Below are 21,392 nucleotides of genomic sequence, written 5' to 3'. Positions count from 1 at the left end.
GGGTCCATGGGTGCTGCTTGGAGATGCTGCGGAGAGGAGGCTGTCCTGTCAGCAGGTGGTTCTGCCTTACCTAGAAGTGCTTTCTGGATACAGTGCTGATGTGCTGGAAGTACTCCTGAGTTTCAGCTTGACAGGGAGTCCACTCCCTCACCTTCGTGAGTCAGAGTCAGGAGTGGAAGAGAATGAACGTCACCAGGGGTGGAGGTGGTGGAAAAGAGAACAGAAGAAATAAAGTAAAGAAAGAACAAAGACATAATATTGTACTTGCTACCTTGTTAAAGGGGTGTGTAATAAAAGACTAATTTTAACCAAGGATTTGTGTCTGAGGTTTCGGGATCTGTTACACACCCTGTAGGGCACACCATGCATATATTTTTTATATGAACATTCAGTTTCATTTCAAAATTCAGGAAAGCACAGATTAAATACATTAATTGTGCTACATTATTTTAAGTGGTACAACAATAAAGGCTTTTTGCTAAATTTGCTACTTTTCTTTTAAATATTAATTGTTCACTAAATTTCATTTTTACAGAAATGCAGAAGGAACAAGATAAATCCAATTTTAGTAATTTCTTGAATTAAACTGCTTTGGATTTAAAATTGTGTGGATTTTGTATATTTATGTTATAGACTCCAAGAAGCATGGTATTCTTTTGAGGTAGTAATAATGTGAATTATATTAGTCAAGGTTATTGGTAACTTGTAGTAGATCCTGCTTCAGTTTCAATTTCTCTGATATCCTTTCACACAAATTAAGAGTCAAAGAAATTCTTAGATTTAGATTTGAGTTTTATTTTCTTGGACTTGAATAACTACTGTTAAACATTAGAATAAACTAGACGAGAACATGTCATTCAGCCCAACAAAGCTCACCAGTCCTATTCACTTAATTCTTCTATTATTGTGGTATTTCCTTCTACTTACCCTTTACCTATTTTCTTTAAGAGTACAAAGACTCAACATCCCCAACTATAAGCCATTTATCAACCAGTGAATGTTTTACTTTAACGCTACTGTTTATTACTGGACAGAGCTTTTCATCCACAGCTCAATCAACCTTGAGCTGGCGCCCTCCTCCAACGTCATTCTGTTCCCTTCTTCTTCAGACAAGGCATATTTATTACAAAATTCTACCTGGGGTTTCGCAGCACATGATTGTTAGTTATTCCGGTTGGCTGGCTGTCAATATGATGAATTAATATTCTCAAATTCTTTCATCAGTTTGAGAACATCAGTTTTCCCAAACAATACAGTTTTTTTTATGTTTTAACAATCTCCTGTAAACCAATTTAGTCCTGACGCCTTTTCCTTCATAGCTGATAAAATCATCTGCTTGAGATGTCTCCTGGATTCCTGCTCAGATGAAACAAATTGTACTGTGATTCAGGAAAACAGATTACTTTTATGTTAACTGTCCATGCAAATATTTAAATATTTAAGTTCATCTGTTGTTTTGTTCTGAGCAACATATAATAAAAATATAGACCAAAATGTGCAGATTTTGTACCCCACAACAATTCTAAATTAGAAAAGTCTACCTTTGAACATCACTAAAGTGGTAACTTACTTCATATGTCTATGGTTCTCTGTGTGAAGAAAAACTTCCTAATGTTTGTGCAAAATTTACCCATAAAAAGCTTCCATCTCTGTTTCTGTATTCTTGCTGAACTCATTTTAAAATATCAGTCTCGATTATATGTACTAATTCCCTTCATAATTTTAAACACTTCAATCATGCCATCTCTTAATTTTCATTTACTGAAACTAAAAAGGCTTAGGTCCTTTAATCTTTCCTAATAACTCATCCCATGCAGTCCTAGAATCAAACTTTTCTAGTACTTCTATGTCTTTTACCTGTACATATCCCGGAAACTAAAACTCTTCAGTGTCGCCTGTCCAGTGTCTTATAAGGCTTGAGCATAAACTCTTTGGGCTTGTGCTCCATGCGTCATGCTATAAAACCTACCATTCTGTTAGCCTTCTTAATGGATTCTGAACACTGAACACTGAAAATTGATGATGAGTGCACTACAACTCCTAAATCCCTTTCATGAAGTATACATTACATTTTCAGACCTCCTATTGTGCATACAAACTGAACATTTTTGCTTCCTACATGTAATAATTCACATTTACTTACATTACATTTCATCTGCCACAAATCTGCTCTAGCCTGTATGCTGTCCTGGTCCCTCTGCAATGATTCAATGGATTCCACATTATCTGCCAATCCAACTAGTTTGGTATCATCTGCAAACTGCAGCCTGCAGGGGGCGCTGCTGCTGCCCAAGCCCAACACAGATAGGCGCAGGACACAAGTTAAGCACACACACTTTTTTATTCTTTCTTTTTCTCATGGGAGACGCCTTCCCTGTTTCCCACATTTCTCTTTCTCTTTCCTCCACTACTCCAGGCAAGCTTTGTCTGATTCTGGCTCCCCGAGTAGTGGCTGCTGGCTGTTTTTATAAGGCACCCAGAAGTGCTCCAGGTGCTCATTGACCCACTTCCAACAGCACTTCTGGGTGTGGCGGAAGAACTTCCCATAAGGGTTCAGCAGCAGCTGCAACACCCCCTGGCAGCACCCATGGAACCCAACAGGGCTGTATCATACTCCAACTCCCATGGAGCTCTGCGAGGGTCCGAGGCTCCGCTGCAACCCAGGGGGGCTGCAACCTAATGCTCCGGGGGAGGTAATGCTCTGGATATGCTCTCTGCCCCATCCTTCCAGGATGTAGGCGTCCCAGCCGGACAAGGGCCCTAGTTGTACAACACAAAACTTAGCCAGCTTTTTATTTACATTCCTATCCAGATAATGTACAGTAGATATATAAAAAAGAGCAGCGGCCCTAGCACCGACACCTTGCACCATTCACCCTCTGCTTCCTATGTTTTAGCCAATTCTCCACCCATCTACAAACTCCTTCTTCTTTTAGTTCTTTTAGGGCTGAGCTGCTAAAATATTAGTTTAAATTTAATGACTTCCATGTTGGCACGTAGAGAATGTGTTATAGCAGGGTTTTGATATGTTATGGTACAGTTAAGAAAGAGTAGGTGATGTCTTTAGCATTGAACTGCTAAAGATGTCAAACTAATAATGTGCATGCTTTAGTAGGCAAAACACCAATCACAAAAATAAGATATAATAAAAATAAAATAATGGGCCTCATATATATCTGTTTATGTTGTAGCTATCAGTATAGGTGGTGTTAGTTGGCCCGAAAGACCCAGGGTGCTTTGCGGTCCTATACAAGTTGGTGAGCACAGCTGGAGAAATCCAGGCTTTTGTCAGGCTGATGAGCCTACTTGATAATAATCAAGCCATCTAACCCTAACCCTACATTAATAAAGGTGACTACAAGAAATGTAAAGCTTGTGACCCATTCCCATTATCCCTGCTGATGTACATCAAGCAATATTTTCTATTCTGTTTCTTTTTAAAGTAAAGCAAGAACAAGCATGAACATACATTTCAATTTTGTTAGTAAAACAATAAAGACATCTGGTCTCTTACTCAGAATCCCCAAGATCCACGTACAGCAGTGATGGATGGCTGGAAGACTCCCTTCCCTTACCTGACCAGAAGGTCCACATGGCCAGTGGACAGCAAAAAGTGGCTAGGAAAGTTGGAGAAGATGCCAGTACAGAAGTGGGCATGCTGGCATCCCAGCAATGGTGGACCAAGGAATAATAATACCCTGCTGAGAGGCCAGTGTATTGGACAGACAAGGGGAGAAAATATGGCAGGGGAAAAGGCTTCATCCAAGATGTTGGGTGACAGCAAACTCTGGGAAGTGCTACCAGTATGGATACCAACAAGGGATGCTGGAAACTATAGTCCCATAGGGCAGCCTTGTTGGGTTCCATGGGTACTGCCAGAGGGTGCTGTGGTGATTTGTGATCCCTGCTTTCAGGGTCTTCCACTGAACCCAGAAGTGCTTCCAATGTGCTATGCCCTACCACTGGAAGTACTACCTGTTCCAGCTTTATCCAGGCGAATTGGAATCAGGTGGAAGACATTTGAAGCTCATCTGGAAGAGTGGAAGGAGAGGAAAAAGAAAAAAGAGAGGAATACTCATGTTTATGTTACTTTCAAAGCCTTTCTGTAAGGTAGTTGTGTTAATAAGCCTTTTATTTAAACTTGGGAGATGTGTCTGTACGGTTGTGTCTGGGGTTTAGGGTGCTGCAATGCCCACTAATGGCCACACAGTATATAGAGTACACAGCATGCTTTGGTATGAACATACTTATGGATTCTCTACCAAGAAGAGATAATAGATATAAAATGTGGGCCAGTCTTAATGTTTAAACCCTCAAATTTACACTAAGCCACTTGAGAAGAAAGTGAAAGTTAATGACTGATAAAAAGAAAGGGATTCATTTGCCTACCCACCTACATTGAGAAAGGCATACTCTCGCTGTACGAGATGGAGTATTGCACCAGACAAAAGGTAATATACTGAGCACAGAAAAAAAAGATTGGCCTCCTAGACCTGAAGTCATTCTAGTGGCCACCAGTGGGCTATGGCTGATGCAGATACAGCAAGAGACTATAAAAGCACATATTCTCCTTTCTGTAAAAAACAAACCCCAAGCAAATTCTCTAACTGTTGGTATAACCAAGGGTAGAACCTACCATCACTAAATCACAATCAAATCTTCCACACTTATGCCATCCCCATACAGTATCTCCACCCTGTTATTTTGTGACAATACACCATAACCCTAACCTGAACAAGCAGAGTACAAAATGGAAGGGCAGACACAGACCTTAATATGAAAGGTTTAACTATATAAACCTTTATTAGTGCCTAAAATAGTGAGACTTTTGTTTTCTATTTCCCAAGAAATAGGTAATTGAATGGTTATGTTATAGAATCCAAGAAGTTACTGAGTTAGCAGCAAGGTGATATGTTCGTAGCACATTACTGCAACGCATTAAAAATTCACAAGACTGTGACTGCTTATACTAAATACTATTATTTTGTTTATTCATTTTGTATGATTTGTCACGCTTTGCATCATCAAACACAAGTTTCAATTTTCCGGAAGGTCATATCCTGGTATGGTTTGTTTATGTTTGCTTAAACTTGTTCTAACTGAACAAGAGAATTGGAGGACCTTTTGTTCACACAACTAATATATTTACTTTTCAAATTCAACTTTAGTCATCTGGAGAGTTTAAAAAATTTACTTCTTTAATTGTCTAATTGCATTGTTGAATGCCTCGCAGTTAGGAGACCCGGGTTCGCTTCCCGGGTCCTCCTTGTGTGGAGTTTGGATGTTTTCCCTGTGTCAGCGTGGGTTTCCTCCGGGTGCTACGGTTTCCTCCCACAGTCCAAAGACATGCAGGTTAGGTGCATTGGCAATCCTAAATTGTCCCTAGTGTGTGTGTGTGTGTGTGTGCACCCTGCGGTGGGCTGGCGCCCTGCCCAGGGTTTGTTTCCTGCCCTGTGCCCTGTGTTGGCTGGGATTGGCTCCAGCTGACCCCCGTAGTTTGGATATAGCAGGTTGGATAATGGATGGGTGGATGCATTGTTGTATTTCTGCTATCTTGTTAATAATCTAAATGATGTTCAGGCTGAAAACAATTCAAAAAATATATAAATAGACTGAGCTTAGATTATTTTATTATGTGTTGTGTGTTCAGATCTGTGAAAATTTAAAATATGACATTAAATAAATCCTTAATGCAACCTGAAGGATGCAACTAATGTATGCTGTAAGCAACCATTTTTAAACGATGAGCTGAGCAGTGTAAGTGCTTAGGCTACCGTAGCCAATTAAACAATCAAGAAAAAGTTTTCTTCTTGTCTGTGAACTTTCACATGTTATTACTATTCTGGATTTATTTAATTTAGCTCTTTTTATCATAGGTGCTATCACAAAACACCTAATACATACATTAGCATTACATGATGAGTGAATGAGTTTATGTAACAGTATATAATCAAGTTAGTAGTAAAAAGGAAGATGTCAAGAAATTTGTCAGGAGAAAATTACTGGTAAAACAGATTAAATAATTTATCAAATGTACCCATCAATGAAAACTGAGCATTGTATCAATAGTTTAAACTAAGTCATCACTTGTATCTTTTAGTTTTTCATCACTATGCATTATTAGGGAAGGTCCAGGACATGTCTAAAGTATAGTAAATAAATCTGTACAAGTGTCAACTGTAAATGACAAAAAGCAAAAAGCTTGACTCCACAGAATGTTTATGAGGCAGATAACGCATAGCAGAAGGTTGGGAACCTGATAAGAGTGTTTATTGGTCTTGTGATTCTCATTAGATTTGTTGTTCACTTATTCTGCTGAGATTAGTGGTGGTAACAAGCTAAGCAAGACTGACTTGACCTTCCTGTTGTAAACAACACCCTTCAGCAACTTCTGCAGAATTTCCACCCTCTCTGAGACTACAACAACATTTATTTATATAGCACATTTTCATACAAATAATGCAGCTCAAAGTGCTTTACATACTGAAGAAAGAGAAAAAAGACAAAGTAAGAATTGAAATCAGAGAACACTAATTAACATAGAATAAAAGTATGGTCCGATGGCCAGGGAAGACAGAAACCAAAACAGACAGAAAACAAAAAAAAAACAACTCCAAAATAAAATCTGCAGGGGTTCCAGGCCATGAGACTGCCCAGCCCCCTCTAGGCATTCTACCTAACATAAATGACATCAATCAGTCCTCATTGTATTCATGGTTCTCATGGAAGGACTTGATGATGATGATGGTAACGTGGACTTCTGGCCTTTAATCCATCAATGGTGCTTTGATTAGGTGGTGGTGGTGCAGATCGCCACAGAGAGATTTATTATACATAGATTAGTAATTATATCTTCCATTGAAAGTACCCGGCTGGCATTCTTACTACATGCCCATGCTGTTTAAAATCGGCTTCTCCCTTTATAGAGTAGCATTGGGACATTTGATGGCCCTTCAGGAATTTTTTGATTTACTCAGTTTATTAAAACAAATAGCACAACAAATCTTTTGGAAGAGGCTCATTTGGACCACTTGAACTTCATGGAACGTACTTCTCAACAATGATGGCAAGGATGGTGATGTGGAAGTGAAGAGCTTTAGCTAGGATCTTAGCTTCCATTCGCAATCAACACCTTGTATATCACCTGCATTGATGCTGCTGTATTGGTTATTCTCAAATTCCCCTCTACCATCATTTCAGCACAAGACTATAGGGTACCCTGTCACATGAAGAAATGGTTCCCTCCCATCTACCTCTTGCAGGAAGAAAGTGACTAATTTGCCAGATGAGAACTAGAGTTGTAGGTGTTGGTTCTTATTTCAAACATTTTTACACATCAACCTGAACAGTTTCAGTATAGCTTACATATGTATTTTACATTAAAATGTAATGCTAATTATATATCCACCTTAATAAAAGGATAATTGTCTGTGTTTCCTTTCAGTTGCCATTTCGTTTTTATTCCAAAAATGGTGCATCACCATCATTTTTAGTAATAAAATGTATTATATTGATCATTCCCATAATTGGCGCATCACAAACATTAACACTTCTTTCATGAATCTTATACCAAATTGCGCATAACAGAGGCATATGCATTGCAAGGTGCACTGCAAACATTAACACTGAGGTCTACATTGATTACTTAGATTTCAACCTGTTTTAGATGGTGTGGTGAGTGGCTGAGGGTGGTAACCAGCCAGGATGCCCAGGAGGACTGGAGGAGGGCTTGCACCTCCTACAGACCACAAGGGGGTGGACCGCCCTGGTGGCTTTGGGGACCATGGGAAATGAGCTTGGAAGCTCAACCCTATAGGGGCCCGTGGTCACCGTCAGGGGGTGCCCCAATGCCTGAGGAGCCCTGGCCCTCAGCACTTCCGCCACACCAGGAAGTGCTGAGGGGAAGATGACCAGGGACACCCGGGGTGCTTACGGGTGTGCACCCGGTGCTTCCACCACACTGGGGAGTGCCGGTGGAAGCTAATTGGGAGGCACCTGGAGCATGTCCGGGTGGGGATAAAAGGGGCCACCTCCCTCCATTTGATGGCTTGAGTCGGGAGAGGAGAAAGACAGAGCTCGGGGGGAGAGGAAAGGAGGCGGCCTAAAGAGAAGAGAGAGGCATTGTGAGGCATGGACTTTGGAGGGGGTTTGGGGTTGTGTGCATTTATTGTAAATATTAGTTGTAACATAAATGTGTGTTGGGTGCTAAAACGATGTCTGCCTGTCTGTGTCTGGGCCATGTTCCACAATGGGTAACACAGCTATTTTTATATTTTTACAAGATGGCTACTGTACATTTCTCATTATGGCCTTTTGTAAAAGCCCTCAGCTGGTTAGTGAGATGCCCAAGGAACCTGCAACCTGGTGTCTTCCTACATAGGACATCAAGAGTCATGACTAGGATGAACCAATGACAAGTGAGACAAAGAATATTTTAAACTCAGAATCAAAGGCAGTTTATTAATAACAGACAATTAAAGTAAAACAAGTGTGCAATAATAGCTCAAAAAATAAGCCCATAAATTGATCAAAATAAAATTCTTTAAATCTGTGCCAATAAAATCTAAAGTCTTTTGTCTTGCATGGCAAATAAAGTTAAAAAGTCCAAAAGAAAGAGGTAAAACCATTATGCCCTTTTTTGCACTTGATCTGTCAATTGCAGCCGGTCACGTCCTTTACCTAAAAATCAGATCAGAAATGCACTGTACACAGCCTCCTGGGTTCCTGTAAGGTGTTCTATCCATCTGCTGATGTTACTGCTGTGTCGGCCTCATTCCCCGACACAGCCTGTCGCATTCTTGATCGATCCCTTGTATCTGAACCCTTGCCATAACGGTCTCCTCACAGCTTCCAAGTTGCCTTGCCCATCTAATACTGCCTTCATCCATCCAGCTCTCTGCTGTTGCTCTCTCTCTCCCTCCCATCAGCTACCCTGCTCAGCTGACACGAGCATTACCAATTCTCTAGGCATTCATAGCATTCATTCGAACTCTGTAAAATATAGCCAACCAGACCGACACTGCCTTTTTCTGCAACCCGTTACATCTCCCACCTGTGATTGCCCGCACTACGTATTTTTCTTCAAACAATTTCTCTTTCCTGCACTAACATGTTCCCCTTTATGTTACAGCTGTGTTGTAGCTGGTTATCTGCTAGCTGGTGCACTACACTGTAATCATTTCACTAGGCTGGATGCTGCCTGCTTTCGTGTTAAAGTAAAAAAAAACAGGCACTAAAATCATTAAATAATTAAAAACACATCCTCATCCTATCACAGTTGGTCTGATATTTTCTGAAAGTTAAAATCATACACTTTTTTGCTGACAATGCAAGGCCACTTTCTTTAACTTTGACTTTCCTGCTTTTGTTCTCAAATTGGTTCTAGCGTTATTTCACTGAAGGAATTCAACCAACTTTCTTACTATTAGGGCAAGTGAAAGTTGACCAGGAGATGAAATGAAAGCAAGAAATCATGGTGCAAAGCAAAAGGCAAATAATAATAACAATAATGACAGAAAAATACCAGAGACAAGCTGAAATTGGACAACCAGAATCAAGAGGCAAATCAGAGACAGAAATTGACAAAACCAAAGAAACAATCTGAGCACTTTTTATACTTGAATTAGAAACTAACTAGCATTAAAGAGGATATAAGTATTTTTTTATTCACAGAGGGATTACCAAGGACCAAGTGCTACCCTTTTTACTGAAAAATCTCATGAAATCATATGAGTCAAAAAAGGTGGTCACATGATCACAGCAGACAGTGTCATATAAATATGGGTAAACAAGATTGTAATAAAAATAACCTTTTTTATTACACAAAAAACATAAAATAAATGACAGATTCAGAATCTGCATGCCTTAAAGCCAAACAACTGAAAAATATACACTAAAGTAAAATTAATTTGAAAATTACACAGTAACCGCAATGAACAGACACTTACTAAATACATTGCAAATCGCGATGGCTTATGGGTAGTTTGAGCAAACACAGTGCTGTGCTCTGCCGTTAGTCTAGTTGAAACCAAGGTCAAATGATGGCACCATTGATGAACAACACACTGTACTGAGATTTGTTTGGGCAATAGTGAGATTTCTTTAACCTGCTGAAGTTCAAAACAACAATTCCAATCTTAGAACCAAATCTACACATGAATATCTCAACAACAATGTCAATGTCTTGGAGTAGGCAAGTCAGTCCAGGTCTTAGTCCAGTTTAGAATCTGTAGCTGGGCTTTTCAATCATGAGCTCCATGTAGCCTGACAGACCTCAGGTAGTTTGCATGTGAGAACTGGGAAAAATGGCAGATATGCAAAGCTGATAGAGATCTGTGCACAAAGACTCAAGGCTGGAATAGCGGACAAGGGGTCATCTACTAAATACTGACTTGAAGGTGATGAATAATTATGTGATCAAGTATTTTGTGTTCTATATCTGTTATTAATTTAAGTCACTTTGCAGAGCTCTGTGATCACTTTGACATTAAAGAGTCTTTTTCTATTGATCAATGTCAAAAATGCCAAATCAAGTGTTTCAATGTTGTGTAACAACAGAAGGTGAAAGCTTCCAAGGGGACACATACGTTTTTTGGGCACTGTACATTTATGTAGCAATGAAAAATAGGTTCTTTACAGGAATGTTTGTTTTCATTCCAGCACAACAGGACCCGCATATCTATGCTTCAAGAATTCTGAAAACTGCTCTCGGTGCCGAGTAAGGTCCTTGCTAGGATCGCTTGCTCACCTACCAGTGACCAGAACAGTATGGTTTTACACCTAAGAAGTCTACCATCAACCGCATCCTGGCACTGAGGGTTCTCATGGAGCGCAAACACGAATATCAGCAGAGTTTCTTTGTAGCCTTTGTCGATCTCCATAAAGCGTTCGACTCAATTGATTGAGATGCCCTGTGGGACAACCTGAGTGTTTGCGGGATCCCCTCAAGGTTGCTGAATATAATGAGCGGCCTGTACACTGGTACTGTGAGTGCTGTGCAGAGTGGAAGTAGAACCTCTGTCTTTTTCCCAGTTGATTCTAGGGTTTGTCAGGGGTGTGTTCTTGATTCTACTCTGTTCAATGCTTGTATGGACTGGGGGTTGGGCGAGGTCATGGGGTCCAGCGGCTGTGGTGCATCTGTTGGTGAAGAATGGTGTGGATTTTTTTTTCTCCCTAAATAATAAAAACCATCATTTAAAAACTGCATTTTGTGTTTACTTGTGTTATATTTGACTAATGGTTAAATGTGCTTGATGATCAGAAACATTTTGTGTGACAAACATGCAAAAGAATAAGAAATCAGGAAGGGGGCAAATAGTTTTTCACACCACTGTATACTCCTTAGCTACTTTATATACTCTTTTTTATATAAGGCAACATACAGTATACATCACTTCCCTTAACTTTGCTCTTCCTCAAACACCACTTTTCCTTTCCCTTCGCCCTTGCAGTCAGTTTCATTTTTGGTATTTTCAATTTCTCCAGTGACCCTATTTATTAAGAAACCCAGTTAAGATGTCTTCATTGAGATGATCGACTGGAGCTTTGAGATTCTGTTGCAGTGTTAGTGCAATGCACTGTTTATGACTTTCTGACATTCTCATTAGTAAAAATTCCCTTCATCACATTAATCACTATAAAATATTTGTAGATTTAAATTCTACTTCAAGTTCAAATTTATTGTTATGGGTATACAGTACAACAAAATTCTTACTTGCCGTTTCTCCTATACATTAGTGACAGTAGTATGATAATACAAACAATGAATACAAACACAGTGAATGCAAATCAGTATTAAATGTAATATCAGAAGATTAATATAAAGAGGATTCATGCAGCTGTCAGTATGAGTGGCTGGGGAGCAGCATTAGTTTGCCAAAATGGAGGGGAAAAAAGCAACTGGTCAGGATGGCTGAGGTCTTTAATGTTACTGTTCGCCTTTACAAGACAGTGTGGTATGATGTATATGTCCTCTCATGCACCTAAGGCAGACTGGTTTTTAGTTGGCAAGTTTTAGTTTCTGTTTGAGTGGCTTATGGATGCACTTATGCCCTTAGGTAGAGGAGGGCTCTTCCTTTATGTCTGTTAATTAAATTAAATGTTGCAATGAACAACCTGAAATGAGAGGCTTGGGGATCATTGAAAGAAATAATTTCTATGTTTTTAAGTAACAATAATGATTCAAATTATATACAAAAAATGTATTAGTTAAGTTTAAGACCGCAAAGTGAGTCTCAAAGTTCTCTTTTTGGATTTCCGTTTCAAATTTTTCTCTGAAAATCTTGGAGCAGTGAGTGAAGAGCAGGTTGAACGAACCTGGTGAGAAGGTACAAGGGACATTGGGATGTTAGTATGGCGGCGGACTATGTACATCAATGTACATTATATGTACATCAATGATATTGCTGATTTCTATACATACAGTAAATGATTAAAAAATTAGATTGACTAAATATTTTCATGTTAACATGATTTAGAACAGTATTGGATTGGATACATTAATAAACTGTGTAATTTATTAACATTATATTTATTTTCAATTTTGTATTACAATGTGATGTGATGAAAACATCTTAGTTTTTCATTTTGTTCATGAATGCAAAAAAAAAAAATAATTAAATTAAAGCAAATTTTTGTGAGTGTGATATTATTACAATTAAAATAATACTAACTAGTATTAAAATAATAACAATAATAGATAAGAGTGTAGAGTGGTGGAGACAACAAAACAAATGGGGAAATATAAACAAATGTATATGCCTCTTTTGGTCCTACCTAAACAAGAGTTTAATTCCTGTTTGTTAGGTAGAGTGTCTGATCCCTTTGCCAGCTGAACATTATCTTATTTTGACCCCTTTTGACTTGCTCCTTCTGCCTTCTTTTCTTCCACTCGCTTCTATTCTTCCCATTTCTATTTGAGAATACAAGCTCAGTGCTGTCTCTAGGGGAAAGCCCAGTTATCACTCTGGGGCCTGTTATGTCTAGATATTGTCTGGGGCCATCCTCTTACACCATAGGTGACCTGTTCATTATAAAGGGGAGAATGGAGCAATATATATCCATCCATCCATTATCCAACCCGCTATATCCTAACTACAGGGTCACTGTGGTCTTCTGGAGCGCCAATCCCAGACAACATAGGGCACAAGGCAGGAAACAAACCCTGGGCAGGGCACCAGCCCACCACAGGGCACACACACACACAGCACACATTAGGGACAATTTAGAATTGCAAATGCACCAAACCTGCATGTCTTTGGACTGTGGGAGGAAACCCACTCTGACACGGGGAGAACATGCAAACCACGCAGGGAGGACCCGGGAAGCGAACCCGGATCTCCTTACTGCAAGGCAGCAGCGCTACCCACTGTGCCACCATGCCTCCCTATATATATATATATATATACACAGACAATACTTGAGGGATGACTACTGTATTTCCCATCCTGCTCCACTTGGTCTAGTGACACTAGCAATCCTTCAGCCTAGCCCTTGAGCTTTATCACTTTAACATGCCTGCAGTGGCACTCCCCTCATGGCCCACAATTTTAACAGTAGTCTGAAAATGGATAAAAGCCCAGTAATCAAATGCCACACTGTAATTCAGAAAAAAGACAAAAAGCCCTATTTAATCTGCTTTTTCTTTATAGCAGCGTAGACACAAAAAAATCATCTTAGCTGGCATGCAAGGGCCTTACTGACATAAAAGTCACACTAGCCTCAATAATGGAAGTAAATAAAGGTAGGTAAGACTGTTTCTGCCAGTCTGCACAGGTGGATTTTCTTTTTGTTTTTGTTTAAAGAGGTAACAACAATTGTAGAATATATTGAGTTGCACGCCTTACTCACTTAACTTGCAAGACACCAGTACTTCTCATTATATTGAATAATAATAAGAGGGACTTTCCCACAGAAAGCTGTATAAGCCCTCTAAATACAATGTTGGCATCCTAAGCCCTGAAACCTCAGGTATGCATATATCCATAGGATTCCATTGTTTTCAAAACCAGGGTCAGGTGAATCCATTATCTTTTGTGTTCTACCTGGCCCTAGTAGCTCTTAAAATCCTTGATTATAATCCCGTACCATACCCTATTATTTTATCTGTCCTATCATTCACTGTGCCGCAATACCACAATGTTTGATCATTCTATTTTAGCGATGAGAACAGACTAACAATTTTAAAATAATACATGATTTAGTTTTAAAAATAAATAGAAACAATCAGCATTAACAGTATTTCTTATAAAGAACACAGAATATTTTCTTACTTGTTCTTATGAAAGATAACCTTTGGCCACTCATCAGTTAACTGCGATGATGACATAACAGTTTTTTCTGAGTAAAGTGCACAAACATATTTATGTTCTTTTATACACAGCATTATGTAGTTAAGCACCTACTGGGTAGGGCTTATTTGTACACTTGTAAACTGATCAGACTGGTTTTTTCCTCATTTTTAACTTATTTGTTTTCTACCTGATAGATAAAAGATCCAGACAATGATATGGTTTTATAGCACAGTGCAGTTTTGCTAAATACCAAGTGAAATTTAATCAGGTGTACATTTTTAAATGTAATCCGGTAGAGCATAGAACCATTGTGTTCTGTGAGCTCATATTAGTTAAAATCCTCTTAGTTCTCAGATAACTGCCAGCCCCCCAAGTTAGGCTTGTAGAGGGCTGATGTTGGTGCTTAAAATGGTACAAATGGGGTAACTGGTTTCTGACAGGTTCCATTAGCTAAGGGTCATCCTTTTTCCAGGAATACCTTTTTAAAAGACATTAGTGAAATTTCAATCACAAATCGTGAATGGAAAGCTGTACTTCAATTAATACTGAACAATGGAGATTATGCTTCCTGCACACTTTTGGGTGCATCTTATAAGTTCTGGCCTGCTACTTACAGATATCTTCTTTAAATTTTCCTGTCAAATGCCATATTATGGCAATGTCCTATTGTTGTGATCTATACTAATAAAAGGCAAAGCCCTCACTCACTCACTCACTCACTCACTCACTCACTCACTCACTCACTCACTGACTCATCACTAATTCTCCAACTTCCCGTGTGGGTGGAAGGCTGAAATTTGGCAGGTTCATTCCTTACAGCTTCCTTACAAAAGTTGGGCAGGTTTTATATCGAAATTCTACGCGTAATGGCCATAACTGGAAGCAGTTTTTCTCCATTTACTGTAATGGAGATGAGCTTCAACGCCGTGGGGGCGGAGTTTCGTGTGACATCATCACGCCTCCCACGTAATCACGCAGCACATAGAAAATCAGGAAGACCTCAAAAAAGCGCTGAAGAAAACATATAATTGAGAAGGCAGCGAAACAATAAGAAGCGAGCGAGTGACATATACAACCATATTGATGAGTTCTGCTACTTCGGAAACAAAGCACGATGTAAACCTACATTTTAAATTAAGTTTATAGAGAGGCTGCCGCTGGCGTTTGTAATTTAGTGCCTGCCCATATAAGGCTGTCCGTCAGCGGCAATCCAATAGCAAACTCCCACTAAATATTCACGGGTTAAGGACTGTGCTTATGGAGAGGAAGATGAGATGGTCAGGGTGGTGTTTGACACAAACTCAGCGAAACTGCGAGAGAAAGTTTTAAGTGCCAGGACTAAGGTAACATTAAATAAAGCTATGGACATAGCACGAGATGGCACCAGCACAGCTGGGAACCTTCGATGCAAGTACACCGAGTGGCTCACGTGAACTGGCGCAGTGCACAGATAAAAGCAACAGTTCCAAAGAGCGATGAACAAAAACCGAATTACACAATTGAAAAGGCAGCAAAAATATGAAGCGTCTGATAAGCATATTCATAAATGCAGCTACTGTGGAAACAAAGCACACGGTGGAAAAAGTCAATGTCCCGCTAAAGGAAGACAGTGTAAAAAACCCGTGCATGCAGTGTGTCAGGTCTCAGATAAAGAAGAAGACGAGCTGTTTATTGATGCAGTAAGAAACGAATCGATGAATGAAACCTGTCATCTTTACAGCGATTGACAAACACGGAATGTAACTTGAACACAACACATCTTACAAATACGAACCTGATTGAAAGAAATAATGATAATCAAATCCTTGATGACAGCAACACTCAGTAACACTCACAAAACAAATACTGTATATTGACAGTCATGTTACGTTATTTTTAAAATGTTCCCTTTTCTTTTTCTACCTTTTTTAACACACTACTTCTCCGCTGCGATACGCGGGTATATATATATGTATATATATATATATCCTGCTCTACATACTCGAATAATGGATACTTTATTCGCCATCAATGATTGTTTTGGTAAAGCCATACTCAGTGTATTCATTAGATGAACGGTAAAAAGTAAGAGCGAGGGAGGATGACTCATTGAGGCATGCAGGCTGTAGTCTTGCGTCAACTCTATCTGAATTGCGCGATCACATTTGAAAAAATATATCTTTTCAAGTTCTATTTAGTCCATATGTGTCAAACTCAAGGGCAGGGCCACATCCGCCCAGCGTGTAATTATATCCGCCCGAGATCATTTTATATACTGTATTTTTGTTATTAAAGCCCGGGTATATGAAGCGCTGGTAACACAATAAACTACAGATCCCATAATGCAGCGCTTCAGCTGCCTTGCCGAACACTTACCACGTTAATCAAGTCTACCTTTGATGCTGCAAGTTATTGCGAAGCTAGAGTTATTGCGCACTGAGTTTGCACGGCGCTTTGGTGACTTTGAAGAACAAAAAAAGTCCGTCTACATGCGGCTCGAACCTTGTGCATGTTTGGTAGCACATATCTGTGTGAGAAGCTCTTCTCAGTGATAAAGACTAACAAAACAGCACACAGGAGTCGCCTCACTGATGAGCACCTGCAATCCATCCTGAGAATCTCCACAACACAGAACCTCACACCAAACAGAAACAAACTTGTGGCCAAAAAAAGATGCCAGGCGTCCAGCTCTAAAATGACATATGAGCAAAGACAACTGAATGATTTGATTTGTTATTGCACGTAAGAGCGGGAGTCAACCGTTTTAACAAACAGCGTATTGCACTGATACGAAATAGCTGTGTGTGTATATATGTAGATATGTATGTATATGTATATATATGCTTATATATGTGTGTGTGTATGTATGTATATATATATATATATATATGTATTTCTGTGTATATATGTGTGTGTATGTATGTATGTGTGTGTATATATGTGTGTGTATATATATATATATATATATATATATATATATATATATATATATATATATATATATATATATATATATGACAACAACACTCAACACTCACAACAGTGACAGAACAATTACATTGACAATCAGGTTACGTTATTTTCAAAATGTTTCCTTTTCTTTTCATTGCTTCTTTAACACACTACTTCTCCTCTGCTGGTATTTTACTATACTATATAAAAGAAAAGGCAATTTTCCTTTCTTTACACCTTTTTCCTTTTATCCCAAACCAAAGCCTTTCTCTCTTAACACTGCAGAGGACACAAAACTAATTTTCTTTAAATGCCGGTAAGGCACATTACCAGAGGCACAAATTTGAATGTTCACATAGAAAATGTAATTTCAATGTACCTGTACTTCTTAAAATGTTAATGTTTTACTGTTTAATAACTTATAGACTATAATTTATTATTTTTCCCTTGCACTCAGTGACCAAACCTATACACACACATATAGACACATACAAACATACACACAAGTATATGTATGTGTATATATATACACACACACACACACACACACACATACATACATACATACATACACACATGTATATAATTTGTGTGTGTGTATGTATGTATGTGTGTGTATATATGATGTAGATAGGTATGTATGTGCGAGTGTGTGTATATGTAGATATGTATATAGATATGTAGATATGAAGATATATATATATATGTATATATATATATATGTATGTATGTATGTATGTATATATGTGTGTGTGTGTGTGTGTGTGTGTGTGTGTGTGTGTGTGTGTGTATATATATATGACAGCAGCAATCCAAGCTGTGAGAAAACAGTAAAACGGAGGCGTGTCAGACGTCGTAGTACATTTTCTGATGCAGCTACCGAAAACAACTTCGTGACGCTGCCGCCAAATACACAAAACAATTACTTTGACAATCATGTTACATTATTTTTAAAATGTTTCCTTTTCTTTCTCTTTCCTTCTTTAACACACTACTTCTCCGCTGCCAAGCGGGTATATATATATATATATAGATAGATAGAGAAATATATATATAGATAGATATGAGAACAACACTCATATCAATGACAAAACAATTACATTAACAACCATGTTACGTTAGTTTTAAAATTTTTCCTTTTCTTTTTCGTACCTTCTTTAACACACTACTTCTCCGCTGCGAAGCGCGGGTATTCTGCTATATATATATATAGATAGATAGAGATATATATAGATAGATAGAGATATATATATAGATAGATAGATAGATAGATAGAGATATACAGTGGTGTGAAAAACTATTTGCCCCCTTCCTGATTTCTTATTCTTTTGCATGTTTGTCACACAAAATGTTTCTGATCATCAAACACATTTAACCATTAGTCAAATATAACACAAGTAAACACAAAATGCAGTTTTTAAATGATGGCTTTTATTATTTAGGGAGAAAAAAAATCCAAACCTACATGGCCCTGTGTGAAAAGTAATTGCCCCTTGTTAAAAATAACCTAACTGTGGTGTATCACACCTGAGTTCAATTTCCGTAGCCACCCCCAGGCCTGATTACTGTCACACCTGTTTCAATCAAGAAATCACTTAAATAGGAGCTGCCTGACACAGAGAAGTAGACCAAAAGCACCTTAAAAGCTAGACATCATGCCAAGATCCAAAGAAATTCAGGAACAAATGAGAACAGAAGTAATTGAGATCTATCAGTCTGGTAAAGGTTATAAAGCCATTTCTAAAGCTTTGGGACTCCAGCGAACCACAGTGAGAGCCATTATCCACAAATGGCAAAAACATGGAACAGTGGTGAACCTTCCCAGGAGTGGCCGGCCGACCAAAATTACCCCAAGAGCGCAGAGACGACTCATCCGAGAGGTCACAAAAGACCCCAGGACAACGTCTAAAGAACTGCAGGCCTCACTTGCCTCAATTATGGTCAGTGTTCACGACTCCACCATAAGAAAGAGACTGGGCAAAACGGCCTGCATGGCAGATTTCCAAGACGCAAACCACTGTTAAGCCAAAAGAACATTAGGGCTCGTCTCAATTTTGCTAAGAAACATCTCAATGATTGCCAAGACTTTTGGGAAAATACCTTGTGGACCGATGAGACAAAAGTTGAACGTTTTGGAAGGCAAATGTCCCATTACATCTGGCGTAAACGGAACACAGCATTTCAGAAAAAGAACATCATACCAACAGTAAAATATGGTGGTGGTAGTGTGATGGTCTGGGGTTGTTTTGCTGCTTCAGGACCTGGAAGGCTTGCTGTGACAGATGGAACCATGAATTCTACTGTCTACCAAAAAATCCTGAAGGAGAATGTCCGGCCATCTGTTCGTCAACTCAAGCTGAAGCGATCTTGGGTGCTGCAACAGGACAATGACCCAAAACACACCAGCAAATCCACCTCTGAATGGCTGAAGAAAAACAAAATGAAGACTTTGGAGTGGCCTAGTCAAAGTCCTGACCTGAATCCAATTGAGATGCTATGGCATGACTTTGAAAAGGCGGTTCATGCTAGAAAACCCTCAAATAAAGCTGAATTACAACAATTCTGCAAAAATGAGTGGGCCAAAATTCCTCCAGAGCGCTGTAAAAGACTCATTGCAAGTTATCGCAAATGCTTGATTGCAGTTATTGCTGCTAAGGGTGGCCCAACCAGTTATTAGGTTCAGGGGCAATTACTTTTTCACACAGGGCCATGTAGGTTTAGATTTTTTCTCCCTAAATAATAAAAACCATCATTTAAAAACTGCATTTTGTGTTTACTTGTGTTATATTTGACTAATGGTTAAATGTGTTTGATGATCAGAAACATTTTGTGTGACAAACATGCAAAAGAATAAGAAATCAGGAAGGGGGCAAATAGTTTTTCACACCACTTTATATACATAGATAGATAGAGGTATATATATATAGATAGATAGAGATATATATATATAGATAGATAGATATATATATAGATAGATAGATATGAGAACAACATAGATAGATAGATAGATAGATAGATAGATAGATAGATAGATAGATAGATAGATAGATAGATAGATAGATAGATAGATAGATAGATAGATAGATATGAGAACAACACTCATATCAATGACAAAACAATTACATTAACAATCATGTTACGTTATTTTTGAAATTTTTCCTTTTCTTTTTCGTACCTTCTTTAAAACACTACTTCTCCGCTGTGAAGCGCGGGTATTCTGCTAGTTTCTCATATTATAAATTGTTATGCACTTGCACATGGGCATCATCTTCGGAGCTTGGCTAAGATAAGAGATTCCACCTCAAACAAGGAGGAGGTGCTGTCACTAACCACATTTGCAGTACCGAGAAGAACTTCAGTGCCTGTCCTTGCTCGAAGCACCGCATCTCATTCTTATACCCAAGAGAGGAAGCAGCTCCTGAGCCACCCAAAGCAGATAAATTTAATTTTGCTAAAAGTTATACCCATTGCTGTGGCTAATTTATGTCATTACGAAAGGTTGGAATGACTGACGTTTCTTTCAGTGGTGAGCCACAATACTTTTGAGTCTTTGTCATTTACATTTGAAGAGCTGAGTTGCAAAATCAGCTAAGTACAGGAGACAACTTTTTGTGAAAAGGAGAAAAATAATTTTTAAGTATTCGAAATGATATTTTTAAAATTCTTTTTGCAGAATGTTGGTTGTTACATTACTGAAGGTCAATTGCTGGACATCTGAGAAATCTGAATATTTTACATTTTTGTAAAAAATAGGAAAAAAACATACTTAGCAGGTTTTGACGCTAAATCAATGCTATTCCATAAACCTATAAGTAGAAACTTTCATCAAAAGTGCTCTGGATCTTGAAATATTTTATATTATATAACAAAAGAAATTCAGAGCTTTTAGTCTCTAAACTATTTAGCTAAAAAGTAATGCTAAAAGTCATGAATTCCTGTTAAGCACTGTTTAAGTAGTAAATTAAACAAGTTATAAGCAATCTCTAGAATGTCAATATTCTACATTGTCTTCATCATATATTTTGGTATTACTGTCTGCCATTGGTTTAGTGTTTTTGTTGGCTGTTCCAATCATTGGGAGGTAGAACTCTTTAACTTTTTCTGATTGCAGATTGTCCATATTGACTCCCATTTTGCTAAGCAACATTTCGACATCCTTTGCTTTTACTG

General features: G+C 38.5%; 1 protein-coding gene across 1 annotated transcript in view; it reads right to left on the bottom strand.

Moving 5' to 3' along the window:
- LOC120535882 (uncharacterized protein DDB_G0271670-like) overlaps positions 1-14,346 on the bottom strand; it is a 54,797-nt gene extending 40,451 nt beyond the window's left edge. Inside the window, exon 1 of the mRNA XM_039764032.1 lies at positions 14,271-14,346. Coding sequence (XP_039619966.1) covers positions 14,271-14,304 — 34 coding nt within the window. The 5' untranslated portion in view covers positions 14,305-14,346. The remainder of the gene's footprint in view (positions 1-14,270) is intronic.
- Between the last annotated feature and the right edge of the window lie 7,046 nt (positions 14,347-21,392).

Source organism: Polypterus senegalus, chromosome 9 (assembly GCF_016835505.1).
Source record: "Polypterus senegalus isolate Bchr_013 chromosome 9, ASM1683550v1, whole genome shotgun sequence".
In the NCBI taxonomy this organism is placed as follows: Eukaryota; Metazoa; Chordata; class Cladistia; order Polypteriformes; family Polypteridae; genus Polypterus; species Polypterus senegalus.
The sequence above is the reverse complement of the archived record's forward strand: the minus strand, read 5'-3'. Positions and strand labels throughout refer to the sequence as shown.